At 43.0% G+C, this 21,699-nt stretch overlaps 1 protein-coding gene across 4 annotated transcripts in view; it reads right to left on the minus strand.

Annotated features, from left to right (window-relative positions):
* FGFRL1 (fibroblast growth factor receptor like 1) overlaps positions 1-21,699 on the minus strand; it is a 181,484-nt gene that overhangs the window by 72,401 nt on the left and 87,384 nt on the right. For all 4 annotated transcript variants that reach the window (XM_075752732.1, XM_075752728.1, XM_075752733.1 and 1 more), the window contains one exon: positions 20,187-20,459. In XM_075752732.1, coding sequence (XP_075608847.1) covers positions 20,187-20,459 — 273 coding nt within the window. The remainder of the gene's footprint in view (positions 1-20,186; positions 20,460-21,699) is intronic.

A 21,699-nucleotide genomic window follows, 5' to 3' on the forward strand; every position in this document is an offset into this window, starting at 1 on the left:
TCTATCTGTTTTTCCCAGTGCAGTACGATGTTCTGCAGTTTCCTGTGTCTTGTTTGTCTCCTTTAGTGTGTGTCCCAACAGGCCAATACACCCAGTCACCTAAGCACAGTTTATCTGACTATCTGAAGAATAGAAACAAAAATAATTAGCCATGACCATTAGTGTTTCTGATACAATTTACTTCAGAACTACAAATCTACTTCAGTGACTAATTAGACAGACCATTAGATGTCTTTAATCTGGGGCACATCAAAGACCTTTTTTCTCCAATTAGGTAACGGGCTTCATTCAGTCCTGCCCAGGACAGCAAGCCATGCACTGTTGCACAGATGTTTTCAAGTCACAAAGCAGAGCGGGTGCGGGGACAATTTTTACAGCTCTTACTGGAAACCTATTAAGGTCATGGTATTGAGAAAGAGCATAGTATGGCCTTCATATTTTAAGCTTTGGAATATCAACCCCAGAGTTGTAAGATTATTTATACTGGAAGCTGTCTACTAGGCAGCTGCCAGGGTAGAGCTGATCAAGGGACTGGCTGGCCTAATAATCCTGACATATTCCCCAGCCCATAGTCTGCCCATAGTCTTCCATGCCTCACAGTCAGTAGATAATCCATTACAGCAAGAAGTCCTGATAAAACCCCAGGTGCAACTAATTTTTTAAACCTGCCCCAACCATATTAAGATCAGGCAGAGAAGAAGCAGCTGGTTATTTTGCTTTATGGACTGAGATCTGGAGATGTGGCAGAGCCCTGGGAGAACTGTCCCTTGAGACCACCTGATCCTTGAGACCCTTGCCAAACCCTCCAAGAGCTCCACAGACTTTCCCTTTCCAGAGAGACATCACCTTTGCAGTCCTCCCCATAGAGGCTCTACTTTTAATCCAAATTAGCTCCCATCTTCTTGTCCCAGCACTCCTATATACCCAGCAGTGCTCCAGCCTTCATTCCCCAACAGCCTGGGATAACATCTCCATAGCACATTGCAGCATCCTTTCCTTCTCCCACACTCAGGTACCCGGCAACCATCCTGCACCTGAAGTAGTGGCCTCCATTGCCTCTACCTCACATCATTAGCAAAGCTCCATCTTTTCTCCAGCAAGGCTTCAGGAGCTGTACTGATCACAGGCGAGACTGAACAAGCGAAGTCCAAACTTACCAGACCTCACTCTGCTTTACAGTTATCCTAAAGGAATTCAGATTTCAACAGCAATTCCAAATGTACCTGCTTGCCCTCAGATGAAGTAGATTTCTGCTGCATAATGTGGCTGTGCTGATACCCCGAGCTCATCTTGCCATCAAAAATATGCTTAGTTGATTTCCTGCTGGGTTATTTGAGGATTAATTCACTCAAAATTGTATAACACCTTGAAGAGGTAAGACACTTGTGCAAGTGGTAAATTTTAGTAGGGTACATAAAGCGATAGTGAAAATTAAATGGGGTATACGAATTATGTGACATAAGCAGTTTTCTAAGACCTCTGTAGCTAACTTGTGCGTCGTTTGCCATTACATTGGCATATTTGCTGAGAAATCCAATGTTACCCACTGCTAAGGAAACCCTGTCAAATAGCTACCAGTGTTAAAAAGAGGAATTTCCCTTACTTAACCTTTTGAGGAACAAGAGCTTAACAGAAAAGGTAAATTGTAAATCTTTCCAATTTAGAAAGTGGGACCTTTTCAACAGCATTTTCAAGGAAATCTACTGCCAGAGTGTTCCCAGAATTAAAATGGAAAACCTGACACCTTTAACAATTTCCTGCCACTGTATAACTGTCAGCGTTGCATGGGTTTTATCAACCCAAAAGTTACGTTTCAAGGTTAGGAAACCTTTGCATTCATATGCTTTTGGGTGGTTTTTATACAATTTTCTTTCCTCTCCGGCCCCAAGATACCTGGCTGAGGAATCCTGGGAAAGGCAGCGCTGTGTTTTTTCCAGATTCTTCCTTTCCCCATGAAACACCATGCAATAAAGATCTGACCAGGAGAGGTTTGGACCACTCCCACTGTGAAGGAACAAACATCATCAGGGTGGCTACTACTTGCCGTGCAATTGAATCCAGATGCCATAACAAAAATTAGAGCCCTGCAAGGATGAACACTGTCACTCTGGGAGTACCTCTGGGAGGTAGGAAAGCAATAACCAGTGGTACCCAGTAGCTAAATACCAGAACAAGGAATAAAATCCAGGTTTCTCAACTCCTTGCCTCGCCCCCAGTATGCTGTGGCACCTGTCTCTATGGAAAAGCAGAAATTTGGCTTACCTACCTGTGCTGAACATAATTTAAGGTAGGGAGGACTGAGGTGAAGTTAGGGTCTTGCTGGGTTCATATCGCACATAGACGCACACATCTTTTACTATCTTATCAGCCTAGATGAACTTTAAAAAAAAAAAAAAAATCACAGTTCCTGTCTTTCTTGGTCTCTCATATTCACTTAAAAGTCAAATCAGAATCACCAAGATCACAATAAACATCATTGAGAGTCACCAGCATGGAAAAAGGTCCCCATATTTTACCACTCCATCCTGTTTGCTACAGAAAAAGTGCTGGCTTTATTCTTCAGAGGGTTCTAGGGTATATCAGCCCATTTTAATCACTGTGAACACATTCACATGCCTATGTCTCAGCCAGAGATGCTCAGGACACCGAGAGCACTACATGTTATGATCTGATCAGTTTTAATAACTAAAGAAGTATAACATTATAAACACAACCCAAAAAGCACCCCCCAAGCATGCATATCGCTATAAGGAGAAAAGCAGAAGAGATAACAGGCAGGGAGCTCACACAGGAGGAAGAAACTAAGACTATAGAAAATGTTTCTACAGTACTGCTAATTATTTTAAAGCCACCCCCACCATCCCCCACAATATGCTTTTTTTTTTTTTTTTTTTTACAACAGAAAGAGCATTTGAGACAGAAGGCATTCGGTTCAGCTGTCCGCTCTCAGCCCTGCAAAACCACAGGGCACTCTCTGTATTTCCACCTCCACCATGCCGGGGAATGACATCACCTCTGCTCGAGGGGGCTGGCGGGCCAACAAAAATAACTGTTACTGACCAAGTGCGCTATTGCAAGGAATATTTTTGGAACCGTACTCCGCATTCCTCCGAGTCCCCTGCTTCCTAGTCCAAACATATCATGGCCTAAAAATTCCTCGCATTTTCTATGCAGTGTTTCCTTTGGGCTTGCACAATGGGGCAGTTCTTCTGCTCAGCAGCGCTAGTGTTCTGGAAAGGGAAGGGGAAGAAAAAAAAGACTGAAGCACTAAATAACCCTAATGGCAACCGCAGGGGCCACAGTGTTATTTTTAGGTCAGAAAAATGATGCAGAAGGTAAAAGAGTCACCTCAGATTTACCTTCCACTGCCCTTTACTGAACAAAAGGCCAAAGAGCTCAGTCATTTCTTCCACGTGGTGGTAAGAGGGACTCACCTATGTTTGTAGCAAAGACCCAGCTATTTAGTGGAATTTTGCACGGAAGGAGGAGGCCAGGAGGATGTGGCATCTCACTCTGACAGCACCTCTGGGACCGCAGGGATAACACAGCACCAAAGCCTCCTCACCTCCATGCTCAGCTGCCCTTTCGCTACAGGAGGCACAAAATGACGGAGGCAAATTCTAGGTTGTGTCTGGCTATGCACCAGACATTGTCCTCCCGGAGGGAAGAGCGGGAGACCCCAGCGGGGACTGTCCCTCCTAACATCCCACCCGAGTGACACTGTACCCATCCCTTCCACTCCCACGTTTGTCCGTGTATTGACATACAGTCATTCTGGAGGTTTTCTTACTAGCAAACAAATGATTTTGGCAAAATCTGTATACCTAAATATATTCCAGCCTAAGCCAAGCAATGGAAAAAACTCTTATTCCTTCGTCACTGCATTTCTACCCTTTTTTTTTTTTTTTTTTCTCCTTCCTTGGAAGAAAGCCATTTTCCTTATTATCAAGGTAAAAGTCATGGCTGATCTCACAGGGAGAAGCTACGTGTACCTAAATGGTAGCTCCATTTCAGCCCTGCTCTGTCCCAAGCAGAACTATTTACCCAGTCAGGGTACAAATTTCTATTTGAATAGAAACAGAGGCTATTAAACAATACGTGCTTTGCTGGCCAATACTTCGTTTCTTTTTTAGCTGCCCAGATAAGAAAAACAATGCAGAGAAGAAACTAATAGGGGGCATAAGTAGGCTACGTATGCCACCAATGTTCTGCACAAGATTTAGAAACTCCCTTTACGTTTTTGTACCCCTGTTCTTCCGCCAGTCCTTGATCAACTTCATCTGTTTAGACTATAAAGTCTGGGACTTGCTTTCTGTTGTGCACTACTATTCCCACTCCTAGTTGGGCCTGAAAGCACATGCTTATTAAAAATCATTATATTTTTAAAGGTATTTAGATTCACTGCATATCCACAAACAGACCAATTGCCATAAAAATGTTTTCAAACACAGGGAGAGCAAAGAATATTCACTCTTTGGGGTGTTACAACTGAGAGACAAGGAATGAGCTGGGGAAATCAGTATTTAGGTGGAACTAATTAGCAACGACTAAAAGCTAAATGACAACATAACCCATAGCCCCCTTGTGGGATATTCTAAAATGGCTGTGCATGTCTGAAGCATTTCAAGGACTTTCATTATCTGCTCGGTCTACTGCTTTCAGAGCTCAGATAAATCAGTATTTTCAACCACAGCATTCAGCTTGTTGCCCTGCGGAATAATTCCCCAGTCATAATTTCCAGAGATACAGAAGCTCACAAAATATGATCTCTTTTACTAGGCTAATAAAAATCAGAAAGTATACTGTATAAATTTTATAGACCTCGAAGGTGTATCTTCCGTAGGAGGAAATTGGGACTTCAGGCTACTGTCGGCACCGTAAGGGAGAGAAAAATATTTATCGGCTGCTTTGGAAAACCCACCAGATAGAAGTCACCAGCAAAGCAAAATACCATAACTGTAAGCTTACCTGAATCCTTCCTCTCTGTGGAGCTCTTTCATGTTATGGTTTCAGCTTGCAGATTAATGCTCGTAGAGCCACAAGCGAAAAAGGGCCAACCAGCAAGAAAAATACTTCTGCCTCTTCGAGCCTACCCCGAGCAGGCAACTCTATACTATCAGAATGCAAAGCGCAAGGGCCATATGGGTCTCACTCGCAGCTCCTCTGCATCGCTGTGCTGAGCCCGCTCTGTGCGGGGTCACGGGCTCCCTCCAGCTAAGCCGGGCTGGGGGCGTTCAGAGGAGAGAAGGCGCCTGCTCCGTGCAGAAAGTCCTGCTGATTTGGTAGGATGATTCGGGGAACTTATCTGCGCTCCGCTTCTGAAACGCACTGGCCCTTGAGATATTACTGTGTCACTGAGCGCTCTGAGGTATGTCAAGCACAGCTCTCATGGCTGTGTTGCTCCTTGCTGAATAGGGGACGAGAGATTGGAAACCCAAATGCCTCCTGAGAGCCACCTGGGTGCCTCCCATCCATATGGATTCAGCTTCTCCACAAAGTGGAGGAAGGCAGGGTGTGAAAGCAGGAGAGGGAAGGAAAGGAAAAGATTTGTGCAATTTTCCCCAAAGAAACCAAGCTGCCCAGCTAATGCTTTTATAAAGCTGAACGACTAGGCAAGAGGTGGGAAGGAGGACTCTTAGACTGTCAGACTGGTGAAAATGGGAAGAAGCTGAATACTGGGGTCCCAAGGGACAGAGAGGCCGTGCTTCGGGCAGAAGGCAGGAGCTCCAGAAAGGGAGCCCAGCAGGGGCAACCTGGAGACCCAGAGAGGCACGAACAGAGATTTCGGAGATCACCTCAAGGTTGGAAGGAGGACCCCTGCACCAGCAATATGTTTACTTCTTTCAATATAGCTTCTGCATGGTACAGAGCAGAAAGTAACTGCTTCAAAGAGCTTTCTGCAAAATCCATGTCTGTCTGCTTGTGAGCAAAACCTCATGCCTCAGACAGGTGAAATCAGACATTCCAATATATGCCCTGGATTGTAAGAAAGTTCCTAAAATCCCCAAATCTCATTCAGTTTCTTTGAGATCAGAGGCAAGAATGATGTCCTAAACGCAGACCTGAGCAAATGTGTTTTCATATGCTTTAGTGGAAGGCTACACCTCTAAAAGCAGTTATGGTTTTCCATGAAAGGGGCGTTTTTCTCTTCAGGATGTTTGGATCCCGAGTGCCTGCCCACATGGAAACCGCTCTCCTCACCTTCATCTCAGTGATCCAGGACTGAGCAGCTTCAGAGAGGGGACACAATGGCCGTGCAAAGAAAACCACCAAGACACCATCAAATTTTTTGCTCCTCCAATGGCCAAGGACATCAGAGACTATAGCGCAAGTGAAAGTCAAAAGGTGCTTTTTACTTGTCCCGTGATGACAGTTAGGTTGGATTGCACAAAGAAATCTGATTCTAACAGGGTAAGCCAGCTCTTCTTGGCCCTAGAAAAACTATTCCGATGGGCTTTCCATCTCACCCACCGTGGATGTGGATGGCATGGACCACTCTCCACTTTGGCCAAGCCTCAGGGAAGAGATTTGTTGCAAAGGAGGACAGGCAGGTAAGTATTGTGACTGGCTTCAGAATTAGTCCCAAAATTTTTAGCCAATTTTCTCTGTTTCTAAGAAATGAACAAACACAATCCCTCCCTGGATTTGGAGAATGGAGGGAGACTGCAGTAACCTTGACAGGTTTGGGGGAACCAGAGAGAGGAGAAACTCATCTGAGACAAAGTTCCTTAAGTGAGATTAACCTAACTAATCTGAAGTATTCTGTCTTCACAGGAGGGAGAGGGAGCCACACGACCAGCTTAGGCCAGGTTAGTTGCATGAGGATCCCATCCCCACAGTAGAGTGGAAAAAACAGTGAGTGTGTCTTCAGCCCAGTTTTAGTCCTAGTTTCAGTCCTAAAAGATGGAACAAATGGATCTGGCTCATGACTTTGACATTTGCTCTGCTATCATCATCAGTTCTATCTGATAGGATGACACTACTTAAGCTGTGGTAGCCAGAGGAAATCCAATGCTAAGGAAATGGACATTCATTTAATGTTTATCTAGGATCTGCTCCACCAATGAATTCCAGATGTTGGCTTTAATTGTCGCATTCTGGTATGTTTAAGCAGCGGGAGTTCGTAAGGCCGATTTGTAAATCAATCTGGCAGACTCATACTGAATCTCATCTTTGCCAGCTTTTCTGAGTAAGAAGATGCTCTTAAAATATTAAGTACTTAATGTGTCTGCAATGCAAAAGCAAGGAAAGATTTTTAAAAATCCCTCCCTGATGTTTTTCTCCTTTTGCTCCTTCTCTCCTTCATTTCCTCCCTGCAGAACTGCAAGACAAGCCGTTCCCCTCAGATGATGGAATGAATTTTAGCAGTCCTAATGCTAACAAGGGCAGGTATTAGGACACTTCCCCGCAGCATCGGCGGAGCGCCCTGCTCCTCACTCACATACATTCCTTCTGAGTAACTCCACTGATTTCCCACCACAACCAACGGCAACTGCATGGATGGACTACATCCAGCAACAGTGATCCTGACATTTGAGCCTGGAGTTTTCTTAAAACAGGAGAAAAAAAAAAAAAAAAGATTACTGCAACCTTGGGACTGTCTCAGGCCCCAGCTTCCATGTTCTTATTAATTTGTATTTAACTGTTACAGCAGTTTCAGTTCATATCCAGAGGTGGTATAGAAATGTATTTCATACTCTGAACCCCAAAGCATCGTACAAGCTCTGAGTTAGATGCTAGCAAACCTTGCAATTGTTTTGTGCTCAGCGTGACTTCGCACAACAGCTGAATGTGTTGGACTGATGTTAGAGGGATTGCTCATTGCGACAGCCAACTTATCTGTCTGGCTTTGCTTACAGGAGAGAAAACTATGTTAAAAAATAGCTCCAGCTTAAGTACTATGTCTCTACTGACTAGGGCAGACACTATACTCATTAAAATTGCTTTAGAAACCCATTTTCTCAATTTCTTTTCAAAACACCTGCTTCTGAGAAAGCACCTCAGCATTCAACACATGTGAACCCTACTTACATTTTCCCAGGAATGTGTGCTTTGTACACACATTTTTCAAAAGGTGTCACGGGATGGTTAGGTAGGGTTTCAAAAGCTTTCAGCATTGGCAATACTCATCCCATGGAAGTTCATGGGAATTCTTCAAAAGGGGTTAACTCAGCCTCGGCTGACTGCTTTTGAAAAACTCTCCTTTATCTTCCATCTTTGACGACCCCAGAGGTAAAGTGCTATAAGGTCAGTTTTGCATCCTCCTTTAAAATTACAGACCTCTAAGAGGGGTCCACGTCTTCCCTCAATAAGAACATGAAAAGCATTTCACTCGTGGCCTGAGTCATGTCATATTTGAAGAGGGGTTTGAGAAAAGCAGTGGCTAAAAATCCACCCATTACTTTACACTCTGAGCAGAGACCAAAGTATCAGCAAAGAACTGGCTGTATCTTCTCAGCATAGCAGTGGTTTAGCATTTGAAGCTGGAGAAGAAATCTCACTGCATTACAATAGCAAATCCCCCAAAATAGGCAGGATGAAGTGAGCAGGCTTGAAACTACCTTCTGAGTCCATGGGACCATATCTAAGCAAGGCACAAAAGCAATGTCATCCCAATAAGTTAAATCGTTATCACTGCACATCCCACAGAGCTGGGGTGGCACGAGGTATTGTGCCACATCTGAAATATGAAAAAACAGGTCAGAACTCCTCAAGGGAATAAGCAAACTGGTTATTTCCCCGCAGCAAACAGGGTCTCCGTGCCAAGTGTCAAAAAAGCTGGTATGGTGCCACAGCTGTCAATAAGAAAAGCAATAAAATACTGTAAAAACAGGCTGCAGCAGAAATAACAGGAATGATGTGCAGGCAATTTGTTGGCTTTTATTCCCCACGTCTGAAACTATTTCTGTGGTCTGTAGAACATGAGCGAAGATGAATAGATTTGGCCCCAAACATAGAAGAGTGCTTTCTCTAAATACTAGGTGGGAAGGATCTAGTGAAACTTTTGAAGAGTTTCCCCTTCACGACATGCCAACATGGCCTTGGAGGAACAGAGATGCTGTCACAGGATCTGCAATATTCCCTCCCTCGCTGCAGATGCTGAAGGGTGACAAAAATGTCACTTGTGAGCAGTCTGGTGTGCAGCCTGTCCTCCCATTAAGTGCGGATCTTTGAACACAAGAAGGGCCAAAAATTCCTAAGAGAAGCTAACATGGGTTAAACAAACAAATAGCAATAACCACATACAAGGCATAACTTCTGTAATTAAGGTTTAACAGCTTAATTTATGGTTGAGCATGTCCATGACTCAGGTTTGCATAGAACAAGGGTAAAACATATCCAAATCATTCCTGGCAAAGGGATGGGAGATACACATGAGTGCTGACGGTACCAAGGATGTCAAGTGGCCAAATTACTTTCTGATGAAATTCCACCGATCTACGCCTGAAAGCTGTTGCCCTTTTGTCTGTTTATCATGGCAAGGTTTCAAGGGGCCAGCACAAAATTCTCTGTAATTACCCAAGGACAGAGCACCCAGAGAACAACCTCTTTTTTTGAAGGTCATATATATGTGTTTTTACAATGGCCAGGATTACAGCTTCTCGGACACCTCCCCAGAGGTTCTGAAAACTATCCTAGAGGAAAGAGGATGATGGAATCCCCATAGATGAAGCCAACCAACTTGCCAACGTCAGCAGGAGATGACCTCGCACCTCAGGAGCACGTCTGTCAGGATGAGAGAAGCACGCCTAGCACCTTCCTTGCATTTCAAGCCAAAGGCACAGACCATCTTCTCAAAATTCACCCTCAAGATTACTCACTTCCCACAAGTGAAGGCTGCTGCATCTTCCAAGCCTCCTTGAAGGAAAGGGATTAACAAAACCACACTCAAACCAAAGCAGCTCACAAGAGTCTTTGGCTGAAATAACCTTCTTGATGTCAAATTCCCACAACTTTCTCCTGGGTTGGAGTTTCTCCTGCCAAAGCACACGCGAGGGCTACCAGGAGAAACTGCAGTGGGCTTGCAGTTGTCAGGAGACACTGCAAACAGAGCACAAACACTGGGCTGTGCCGGGGATTGGGGTGGCGCCATCCCTCTCCTCCACGAGATTCCTGGGATTGCTCTGGAGAGAGCAGCAGGCAGGTCTGGGAATCCCAGTCCGCATCTGAAGTGGATCCAGCTCCCTTCCCAAATTCCCTGCCAGCGAACGAGGAGGTCTGTCACCAGCTCTTCTCTCTCCTGCCGGCTGCACATTCAACAAAGGTGAGATGAAGATCCTTGTATACTTCAGCGGAAAGGTCATCATAATTTATTTTAGCTTGAAAAAAACCAACATGCCAACTCATATGGTTTCTCTTTAAGAAAAGAGAATTGGACCAGAGAAAACTCAATGAAGAATTTGGTGGTGATGCTTTTTCCAAATCAAAATAGTTTTGTGATAGAGGATTAAATCCCAAATATTTCGGAGCCCTTTGTTGACAATCAAGCAAAAAACTAATTCAACTCAATAGTTCAACTGGCTTGACAACATTTTTCAGGGAAACAATTAATTGGAAGTGAAAAAAAAAGGTAATAAAAGTCCTATGCATCATCTGGATTGTGTGATAAACTCAAATTTAGTTGCTTGGTTGGCATGAAGAGATCAGAAAACCATACATATTCTGCATTTTTTGCCCTATAACCTTTGTAGTGTGTGTAAGAAAATTAGACACACACAGAGGGACACATGTATCTGTAGCAAGATGAAAGAAAAGAAGAAAAGAAGAAAGACATCGACTGCCTTTATTGCACTGGATCATTGCAATGGAAAATAAAATAATTTGCTTCCCTTTAATTTACTTGAAATATTTTCTGTACAGGCCTGTTGATAATTGAACTTGTTATTAAACAGCATTGTTCTTACTGTTTGTCTCCCTATTGTTCTGCCACTTGCAGTAATTTAAAACAACCCAAAAGAAATCACAGACAGATGCATTGTGTAGAGGACAGATGGGTTGACCCATACAGTGCTTTAACAGCTAAACTTGCAAGGTATGTTTATGTTCGTCGCTTTTACTGCACATTAAAAGAAGGTTCTCTTTAAAACATTAACTTGAGAGCTGCAAAATACATCATGGGAGTAGAGAGTGAAGGGATAAATTCTACGTTATCTGATTCCTTTTACTGCTCAGAGGGGTTTTATTTCTCCCCTTTTCCTTGGCTTCAGTACGAGGAGCAGGTTCCACCCCATCAGCGCGACCGGAGTAAAACTGACATTTTATGAGTGGAAACAGTCCAAGGATGGTGGCTTATGCTCTTAACATCCTGACATCTCAACCTCCGAAAGCAGCAGCGGCACTGCTTCCAGCGACTGCGGAACACCTTAAAAAGCAGCACAAACTGACAATGAAAATAAACTACGGTTGCAGCACTGCTGGAGTCTGGCAGCCCTTAACAAATACAGCAGCGTCTGGGTGTTAAAATACATAAATCTGTCATCATTACCAGGCTAAGGGGTCGTCATCCTATTCACAAAATAAAAGAACTGTGCATAATCAGTAGGGCAGGGAGTTCAGAACAAAGTACGCCTTTTACAAACTCTCAACTGCTGATAGATGGATGTTTGCAAGGGACTTAATGTCTTTAACAGGGTACGTTTAAGAAGGAGTGTAGGTTTCAGAACTCCCGGGATTAGTGCTTTTTTCCTCTTCTTTTCCAAATTTATTGCCAAAAGTGTATAATGTAAACACTCAGGTCTTCTGACTACGAAACCCACGTTATTATAAAGTAGAAAAATCAAAGCCTTCTAGCACAATGATATTATTCATCAAGCACGATGCAGAATATGTTCCTTCTTTCATCAAACAAAAATAAATTGGATTTAAAAATAGGTTTATACACTAATTGCCAGCAGTTTTGTTGGGTTTTTTTTTTCCCTGTTCTTCATCTTTTTCTTAATGTGGATGCCAAAGACAGCACAGGAAAGGTAGAGAACCAGACCCTACAGGAATGTAAAAATACATCTCCTCAACAACTATACATTTTAACAGGCAACATACCTACATGTATGGATCGAGAAGCAGCACATGAGTGATCAATGGTGTGTATGTGCATTTACACGCAAAGAGGAAGTCTCCAAAATCAACATTCAAGCTACACCTTATAAACTAGCCCAACTCGGTGCTGTTCTTTCTATAATAAATATTACACACTGTGCCTTAATTTGGCAAGAAGAAGAGGGATGGAGCACAGGAGGCAAGGAAACACTGTTGGGAAAAGGGGAGGACAGTAGTAGTTGTAGGAAAGTTTAGCAGAAAGATCCTGCTACTTGGGGAAGACGGTCAGCTTGGCTGGTTGGCAAGATGGTAGATATCTCAAAACTGCTAAAGACCAGGTCTGCACTTGCGTGATGGCTTCTCATTACTTGGGGCGCTGTTAATTAAAAGACTTTTACCTACTATTCTGCAGTCACAGCAGACCTTGACTGGTAATCTAGACTACCTTCTGCATGCCTGCTTTCCACACACATACATATCACCTGCTCGGACCAGGGACTACATTGGCTTTACTCACAAATGCAGCTATTTCTAAGCATTTTAGATCTGTAGAAGTGGACAAATCTGCGACTGTGCACATCAGCATTGCTCTGTCGACACGGGCTGAAATTCTGCCCATTAGCTGTATGGATTATTGTAACAAAGACAACTATGAATAATAAAGTCAGAGGCAAAAGATGTTTTTAGCTTCAGACATACTGACGAGTAAAACCCGACATGTATGCCGCAAACTCATTGGGATCAGAGGCTAATTCTATTAATATCATTTAACAGAAGGAAGCCATAAATTGCTCAGATCAAACACACTTTTAACGTCAGCCTGCCTGCCATTGTGTATTGCTTTCATTCCCAAACAAGATTCGTGCAGCAAACGGAGCTGCAGTTTGCTATTTGCATGGGTGTAGCAGCAGCTACACACTCCAAAGCATCTGCAAAGGATTGTGGGCTAAATGCATCCATATGTCCTGCATGCCTCGAATTTACACTGGCTGCAGCTCTGGTTCGCCGCGTCTACCACAGGATGGAGTATGGGGGGAAATTATATATCCATACATATATGTATGAATTTCATGCTTACATCCATGGAAAAAAATCTTTTCATTTCCTTTAAATTGTGAACAGGTGTTGTCACCTTCTTAACTTGGCTTCTATGTTACAGCTTCACGAAGGGAAAAAAGAAATCTACCAGAAACAGTAAGGCTTTTGTTAGCCAGAACATGATGTATTGATAAGCATACTGTAAAGTTTGTTATAAAATCAAATGAAACTAATAAAACCTAACAAAGATCTTGTAAAAACTGTGGACATTATACAGCATTAGCACTGAGTTACATTATAGATCTGGGCTTGGAAGAAACAAGACCGCTGCCCAGTTGTGATGTTTTCCAGCCTTTTACACCCATTCACTGAGAGCCATCAGTCATATCACTCCGTGCTACATTTTTGATCAGTCATTTTTAGGATAGTTACAGCTAATAATGGCACTCACATCATCACCTCTTTATGGAGAAAGAGCTTTTCAAGAACAAATTATTATGGGCTGTTGTGACCTCAATCCAGCGTAGCACTCATCAAAATGACTAAAACTAGTGCAATCATTTTTCTGCAGCAATCCAGGAATAGTCACCTTTTCATTTTGGAGTATTTCTCTCTCCTCCTTTCCTCTCGCAGGACAGTGGACATTTTCAAGGACTCAACACGTTGCATCTGGGACAGGGAGTTTATTGGACTCTGAGTGGAATTCCCCAAATGAGGAGGAAATGAAGCACCACTGAAATTCAGTGGGTAGGAATACCTGATTGCTTTTAGATTTCTTTTAACATGCTTGTGCTGTCCCTGAGCAACGCCAAGTTTGGTCAGGGTGTGTGTCTTTATGCCTACGCTAATAAACACTCAGAAGGAAGAGCCCTTGCTTGGGTGAGAGCATCATTAGTCAATGATGAGTCACTTCCAGTGGAAAAGGAGCTTCATTTCCAAGTGAACAGTTTTTAGCTACAAGTTTGCACCAAAACATGAAAATACTCACATTTTATGTACCGAGCATTCCATTGCCTCCTCTAGTCAATGGGGTCAGTTCATACAGCTTGACAGACTCTTCCCACAGGCTGACATGCAGGACCCCCTCACTTGGCAACACCACTAAGACAGGTCTTGTTACGAACCGAAGCCCTGCTTGCATCTCCACAGCGGGGTTACTGTGACCCAGTGACACCACACCACACGCTGACAAGAAATCCTTGTGCGATGATTGCAATTGCTAGGTCTTGAGTAGTAAACTAAGGCTCCCCTTTTCTGCTCAGCTCCCAAAGGCCAAAAACAATCTGAGCTTTAATTAGCAACATAACCATTACTAAGCATCAGTGACTATGGCCAGATCCTCATCTGGTGTTAATCACACTGCGTATGCACAGGAGGCCACCAACGTAGATCCAGCTGCTGGATTGGGGCCTTAACAAATTAAACATTAGAACTTTGTTACTGTTTATTGTCACAAGAAATTCTTCATTTCCATATAACAACTGACTAATCTTCATTAGTCATGATTATATGCCCTGTGATTGTGTTAACGGTCCCAGGCTGGATGGGCTGCCTTTCACACTTTGTGTTGAAGTAACTGCACTAAAGATGGATTGCTAACTCCATACCATGACCAGCACAAGCCACACCAACTTGTCCTCAAATGCAAATACTGTGCTTTTTTTTTCTTTTTTTAAGTGTTGACTCATTTCAGTTTTTGCTTAGCATTAGCAGTCCCTCGGTGCACACATTGCTGACTCAAAGTTGATTCACATCTTCTTGCTGAGCACATCTCTCTCTGGTCCCCAGAGTTTATTAAGAAGCCAAAACCCAAACATAAATGAATGGGTCACGCTTTTCCAAGATGGCTGGTGGCACCTGACTCTGTGCTACAAATGTTTTCTCAGCTTTTGCACTATAAATGAGTTCTGAGACATGGATTGATGACTTCATTGGAGAACTGTAATGCAAACCATATTTTACTGTATTTGACTTCTTTTTCACACAGTATTTTCTACTACTATGAGCAGAAAAAAGCACGTTAGAATAAATATCCATTCAGACATTGCCATGATTTTTTTTTTCAGGATACTATGCTGACTGTTTAAAAAAAGGTTATTCTAATGCAAATTTTTCACACATGCCTGTTATCAAAGAGACCTGTCTTTGGACAAGCTGTAAAAAAGCATAAAAATAGCAGCTGGCTCAGCAGGAAAAAGCTACTTTAAAGATAAATCTTCCGATGTCAGGGAAGATTCTCAAAGCAATCAATTGCAGCACACAGACAGCAGACATTTAATAGTAAATTTGATTTCTTTGAAAACAAGATGTAGCTTATTAAATAGACCATCAGAGGTTTAGGACAACAAGCTGCTCTCTTCCTCCTGCTCTCTGCATCAAGATTTTATGCTCCACAGCTCAAATAGGGCCAAGTGGCTTGGTCACTCAGAGGGGCAGGCACCAGAGGGCGAATGAACTGGATGGATGATGGATTCTTCACCAAAATCTTCCTCCAAATAACCCAAAGAAGAGAAAAAACAATTACAGCAGTCAGAGATATAGGGCAAGAAAGATAAACACTAGAGCAGTTGTTCCTTGAATTTAAATGTTGATCTTTTTTGATGGTGTGCTGAGATGCTCCCAAGCAAGACATGTCATCGGCAATCTGCAAACTCCCAAGTGAAGCAAGAAATCCATAGTGCAGAGAAAACCCTAAACCCAGCTCTTGCTGCTGCTTCCTTTCTCTTTGCTACAGACGTTAATAAGAAAAATCCATGCAGATGCAAAACCAGAGACAGTTTGATCTTTCATCACTTGATTGAGCAGCTGATGCAAGATGAAGTATTTACTGGCAGCACCTGTAGCAATAGCCCTGCATGTTGCAATGCTGGCACACCTTACAGGATTTGGCCCATAACACTTCTGCAAGTGAAAAGTCCTCTGTGTTGTGCATTAGTGAAAGAGGTCATTATGCTACAGCGTAAATATTTACTAATAGTCCTTCCTACAGCTGTGCACCAACAATTTTCCCTTCAGAGAATGACCAAACTTCTGGAACCAGTAATACTGTTTATTATTGCTGAAAGAGATGGTAATGGAGGTTGTCCAGCAATTCCTTGTTAGAAGACTTTGTTTTCAGTTATTTATAAGTCAGGCAAATCTCACCCAGTGAGGGCCTGGATCATGCAATGGCTCCACATGTGCAACCTCACAGTTTCTCCAGGCTGGCCAGTTTGATGCAGGCTTCAGTTACATCATCACAGGCTTTTTTTTTTTTTTTCCCTACAGAACATACCTCCATTCAGCATACAAGGTAGGCAGTTTTCAAATAATAAGCAGCTATCCAATACTTTGTTTCTTCCTCTTTGGCCTTGGGATTCCTTTTAGAGCAGACTGGCAAGGAAGTTTTATTCTGCAGTAAAGAAACTGCAGGTTTCAACCAAGCATCTAAAACCAAAATAAAGTTACTTTTTCACACCTGTAGGTTACAAATCAGCTCTTCTGATTTGATTCAACTGGGAAAAAAACCTTAAAGATAAGATTTTCATGGGTATCGTTGTGCAAATAACTTTTTGGGAAGGTACAGCACATTTGTTTTGATGAGCTACGGATAATTCTCCCCAATAAGGAACGATTGTACTTAATAGTTGCAATGCTGATTTAATATTGATTAAAGAGAAGTTCCTCTTCCAGCATTTGTAAATCTGTCTGCAGTGTAATTGGCATCCCAAATCCTGTGGTAAGCCACAAAAACTATTACGGCTGGCTAGGAAAGGAAATTATAGTTTTGACTTATATTGGTTATCTGCTTTTACTGGCTTACATTTCACGCAGGAGCATATTAGAGCAGGATTCTTTGGATCTTTGGGATCCAGGCCCTGCAGTCTGAGAATATGGGGAAATAAGCAGGGCAGAAACCAATTGCTACCATCTGGGTTGGCAAAACCTTTGTCTGAGAAGCAAGATCAAAAAGCTAGAATAAGAGAAGACTCCCTTCCAACACAGCAGTAGGAAGATGCTAAATTAGGAAGAAAAGACTCTACCGAGTGTTATAGATTCATAGAATCTTAAGGTTGGAAAAGATCTCTAAGATCATCAAGTCCAACCATCAACCCACCACCACCATGTCTACTAAACCATGTCTCAAAGTGCCATGTCTACATGTTTTTTGAACACCTCCAGGGATGGTGTTATGATTTTTCTTGGTTCTCTATACTCTAATGAAATATAGACTAATAAGAGTTAATAAATGTTATATAGCACTGAGTGCAGGTAGGGAGGTTCAAGGCAGCTGAATTTTAGTCTCAGCTCTCTGTAGGACCTTGGGTAAACCATCACCTTACCCTGCTGCAGTGTACACATATATAACACAAGTGTGACAGCTCCTCACTTGCCAGTGTTGTGGCAGAGCTCATTTAAGAGGCTATAGCAAAACTCTAAAAACTTTCAATAAGCTCCTGTATAGAGTCCAGATATTACTCTTAAATTCCCAGAATGTTTTCATGTCAAAATGGATTTTATTTTTTCAAGTCCCAATGCTTAATGAATCATTTGATGCTATTCTACATTTAATATCTTAACCACCTTGCCCATGTCTAACACCCGTGTGGTTTTACATGTTTGGTGTCAGCAGTAAAGCTGGAATAAGAGGGCTTTTTCTCCTTTGAAGGAGTGGGAGGATAGAGAGGCCATATGGTTCAAAAGGCCACTCTACCTAATGAAGTTTGTGCTTTCCGGAGCACAAACAAAAAAGCTCCATCAATTTGATCTTCATCCTCAAAACCGACATGCAATTGGTCTTAAAACACTGCCGCCTCCTCAAAAATCAACAAAGGATTGATTTGCTCTCAACCAAAAGCATTTTCACCAAGACAAACACGAGCATCTGGCCAATGCATTAAATGTCTGGATCCTTTGAAACAATAAGTCAGTGATACCTTGTGTTTACTTGCAGAATGACAAGACAGGCACCAGGGGAACATTTGTTTCCAGGGGAAATTGTTCTAGTGAAAAGCAATTGGTTTGAATCATTTTGTGAACACATCTGTACCACTGGTGACCAGGGACATAAGTAATCAGTCAAAAGTGGTCTGAGCAACAACAGTGTACAAGGCTACACTGTGAGACGAGGAAATAAGGTGCAAAGAGTCTAAGAAATACTGGGTTTAGCCAGCACTAGAACAAGGATGCATGGAGATGAATGATAACTCAGCCTATATGTCTGCCACACATTTAGTTTAAAGTTACCCTTTTCTTGGCACTTGGTGATCAATATTTGTTTGCATAGGGCTCAATCTCACACCCACAGAGGCCAGTGGGAGCTTGCCATTTCCTTCCATAGCTGCCCGACGAGGCTCCAAATAACTAGTGTTTATGCCCAGGGCTTCTCAGTGCCAAATATAATGAACACTATTGTTCTTAACACAATTAAATTTGATAATCCAATTTCCCTGAGCAACTGAATTGGTGTTTTTGCCTCAATCTTTCCTGAATTCTATTCCAACTTTTACCCTGTGCCTCCTGGCTTTTCCCTTTCATTTGTTTCTGTTGCGCTACCAAGAATAGTCAGAGCTTTCTTTGATTCACAGATGCCTTGATCCCTCTTTGCCTTGGAATAATGGGAGCTGGCTTGGGCCCTGAGCTTTACACGAGATACAGGATGACACAGAAGATCAAAGACTTTGGCAACCTCCACATACTGCAAAAGCACAAGCAGGACTGCAGCATGTTGCTATAGCATACCTTTCTCCACACCAAACAGTCTGGAAAGCTGTATAGACATGACTCTTTATAGACTATTTTCAAATTTTTTTCCACATTTTTTGCTCAGTGTAGCAAAGAAAGATGGATGAACGTGGATAGGAAAGAGGTGAAGGAGGAAAACCAAATCCACAAACTATGTAAACTATAAAATTGTTTTTGTGGCTTTATCCCACTCATGTGACAGAAGTCATATAGCAGGGGGGTTTCCCTCACCTAAGCATCTCCTTCCAGATAAGACATTTACATTTCTGGTCTCTCTCCCATACTGGCTCTGCAGCAAAGTGCATTCTCCAAGAATCACCCTGTTATCGGGTGATAATCCTCCATCAAGCAGCACCAAGTATTTGCTACATGCTCTGAGCCCACAGCAGCCCTCCTACTGTGAAGGTGAAGAAATAAAACAAAAACAGGCCAAGTGCCAACCAGTAGGCAGCTGGAAACTGCCCTAAATTCTGTCCTCACTTCCCCTGTCCGAGAGAAACAGAACTTTGTAGACCAGATACCGGGGGTGCTGATCAGGCAATAGGGTGCGCAAGATACCCGCTCTCACCCCCTGCTTTGTAACCCTCCCCTTTGCTCCCTCAGCATCCTCCAGCATGCCAAATTTCATCCAGCTCTTTCCCTCCTCACAGACAAGGACCAATGAGCATATTTCTGTGGCAGCCACAGCGGAGGAATCTCTGATTACCCAGAGAAGTGTCTTTGGGGGTCTTAAGGAATGCTCAGCCAGCAGACGACCCCAAAATTCCGTCGCCAGGCCAAGCAAGCCCCTTGAAGCCAGTCAAAAGCACAGCCCGTGAATCCACAGTCACCAAGATGACATCTGAAGCTTTTTTAATCCTGCCTCCACCAAGGGACTTTCTCAGGAACTGACCATCCCTGGGTCCTATGACAGCTCTGAGCTTGGTTTCAACATTAATATTATTATTCTTGAAGAAACCATGCATTGCAAGATCTCAGTACATGGATCTTCCAGCTGTGCATTTTTACATGGGTGCCTTAACGTTTGTTTTGAGAACTATTCTGTTCCAACAGCAAACATAAAGATCAGTGTGACCTCTCCTTATCGCACAGCCTTTCCTGTGTGGAATTCATTGTGATCTGGACCCTAGTGACTATTGCATCATTTCTGTTTATTTGTAACCTTTGGCACTGCGTAATCTTATCTGCCTGCAGCCGGCTGCAGCAGAAGATGTGCAGCAACACAGCCAGCTCTGGCAATCCTCAAACACTGGAAAGGGCCAGTTAAGAGTGGAGGTCAGTAAATGATTAGCAAAGCAAATCTGCAATCACTGACAGCTACACAGAAATCAGCTTGCTCTCTCCCCCCCAGAGCAGGTGAGGCCTGGCTTTTCTCCAGCTCTACTCACCAATGACGATGAGGGTGTAGTTCACATTGGTGCTGCCGAAGCCATTGGTGGCTTTGCAAATGTAGGTTCCCGCATCTTCGCTTTCTACCTCCTTGATTTTCAGCCCTTGCTGAAGGATCCGGAACCTCGTCCAGCCGCTGTGGATAGTGCGTCCATCCTTCATCCACATGGTGAGAGGTGGGGGGTCACCCTCTACTGGGCACAGGAGCTTGATGGTCCTCCCTAGCCTCACGGACTGCCGGTGAATCACTTTATCAGCAATCCTTGGGGGACCTAAGAAAGAACAGAGAGTGAAATAGCTGTTACTGCTTTTGCTAGTGATATAGCAGTGATTTAAAGTCAGTCATCAATCAGGGCATTACACTGACTGCTATACAGAGGTATAGTGAAAGGTGCTTACCAAAAATAACTTACAACCAAGGCTAAAAAATGCAGGCAATTACAGAGGGATACAACAAGAGAGATACTGGTGTGTGCGAGATCTGAAGCTGTTGCCTTGCCATCAACATCAGCTCATGGTAACCCACCAGGAAAGCCTGGTTCTGAGTCTCTTATGCTCTTCCAAAGCACCCCCATCCTATAGCAAGGAGTCGTCCAATACATAAACTGTTCAGCCGTATTTGGTAAAGCAACTGTAGTTGTTTTAAACTTAACACCTATCCTGAAGGCAAAATTAGTAACAGCACTGGTACTTAAAACAAAACACTGCCCCCTCAAAAAGTTAAAATCCTTTCATGTCATATGTACAGTAATTCCCTTTAATAGTCACCAGATGGGCTTTATCTGAGACGCATAAGCCTGCAGTTGTCGGACATAAAGCATTCATTGGGTAGTGCTTCACCGAAAGATACAGCATAGCCTGACATGTTAAAATTGCTTATAGTCCGAAAGAGGTTATTTTTATAAAGCACCTTGGCAACCCTGCTGGTTTGACCTCACTGACAAATATTTGTTCTTTGTAAAAGGTGATAATTTCATGCAAAACAGAGTGTCCCTGGAATGCCACAGAGCGACACACTGCCACATGATAACAAGATGCACTTGGACAGGCCAACACTCAGAAAAAAGAAGTGATAAAGACTCCAAAGTGGGAATGGTCCCGTAGCTGAATTCAAATTGGAATTTCTTCCTCAGGCTCTGAAAAGTTGAAGCAGAGAGTCCTTTTCCTGCATGTGCCTTTTCTGTCTTTTCATTAATTGCACAAGTTCCCCACGCAAACTGAAATAGCAATGGTCTTCCCAGAATAGTCTATTAATGGGTGTGATAGTAAGTGCCGTGCTCTTGCATAAGGACAAAATGTTTTGCTAAGGATTGCTGATGCTGAGTTGCACCCAAAACCCACAAGATGTTTGTGGGATTTGGAATTGTTCCCTTATATTTTATTCCTGTTTCTAGTGCTTTGCAGGATTGGACCCACATGGGATAAGCTACAGAGCTCATATTTGCACTTCCTCATGACTAATTCTTATTATTCCAACGTCTGCCTGAATTTTCCCCAGCGTGACTAAGGCAG

Source organism: Balearica regulorum, chromosome 4 (assembly GCF_011004875.1).
Source record: "Balearica regulorum gibbericeps isolate bBalReg1 chromosome 4, bBalReg1.pri, whole genome shotgun sequence".
NCBI classification, from domain to species: Eukaryota; Metazoa; Chordata; class Aves; order Gruiformes; family Gruidae; genus Balearica; species Balearica regulorum.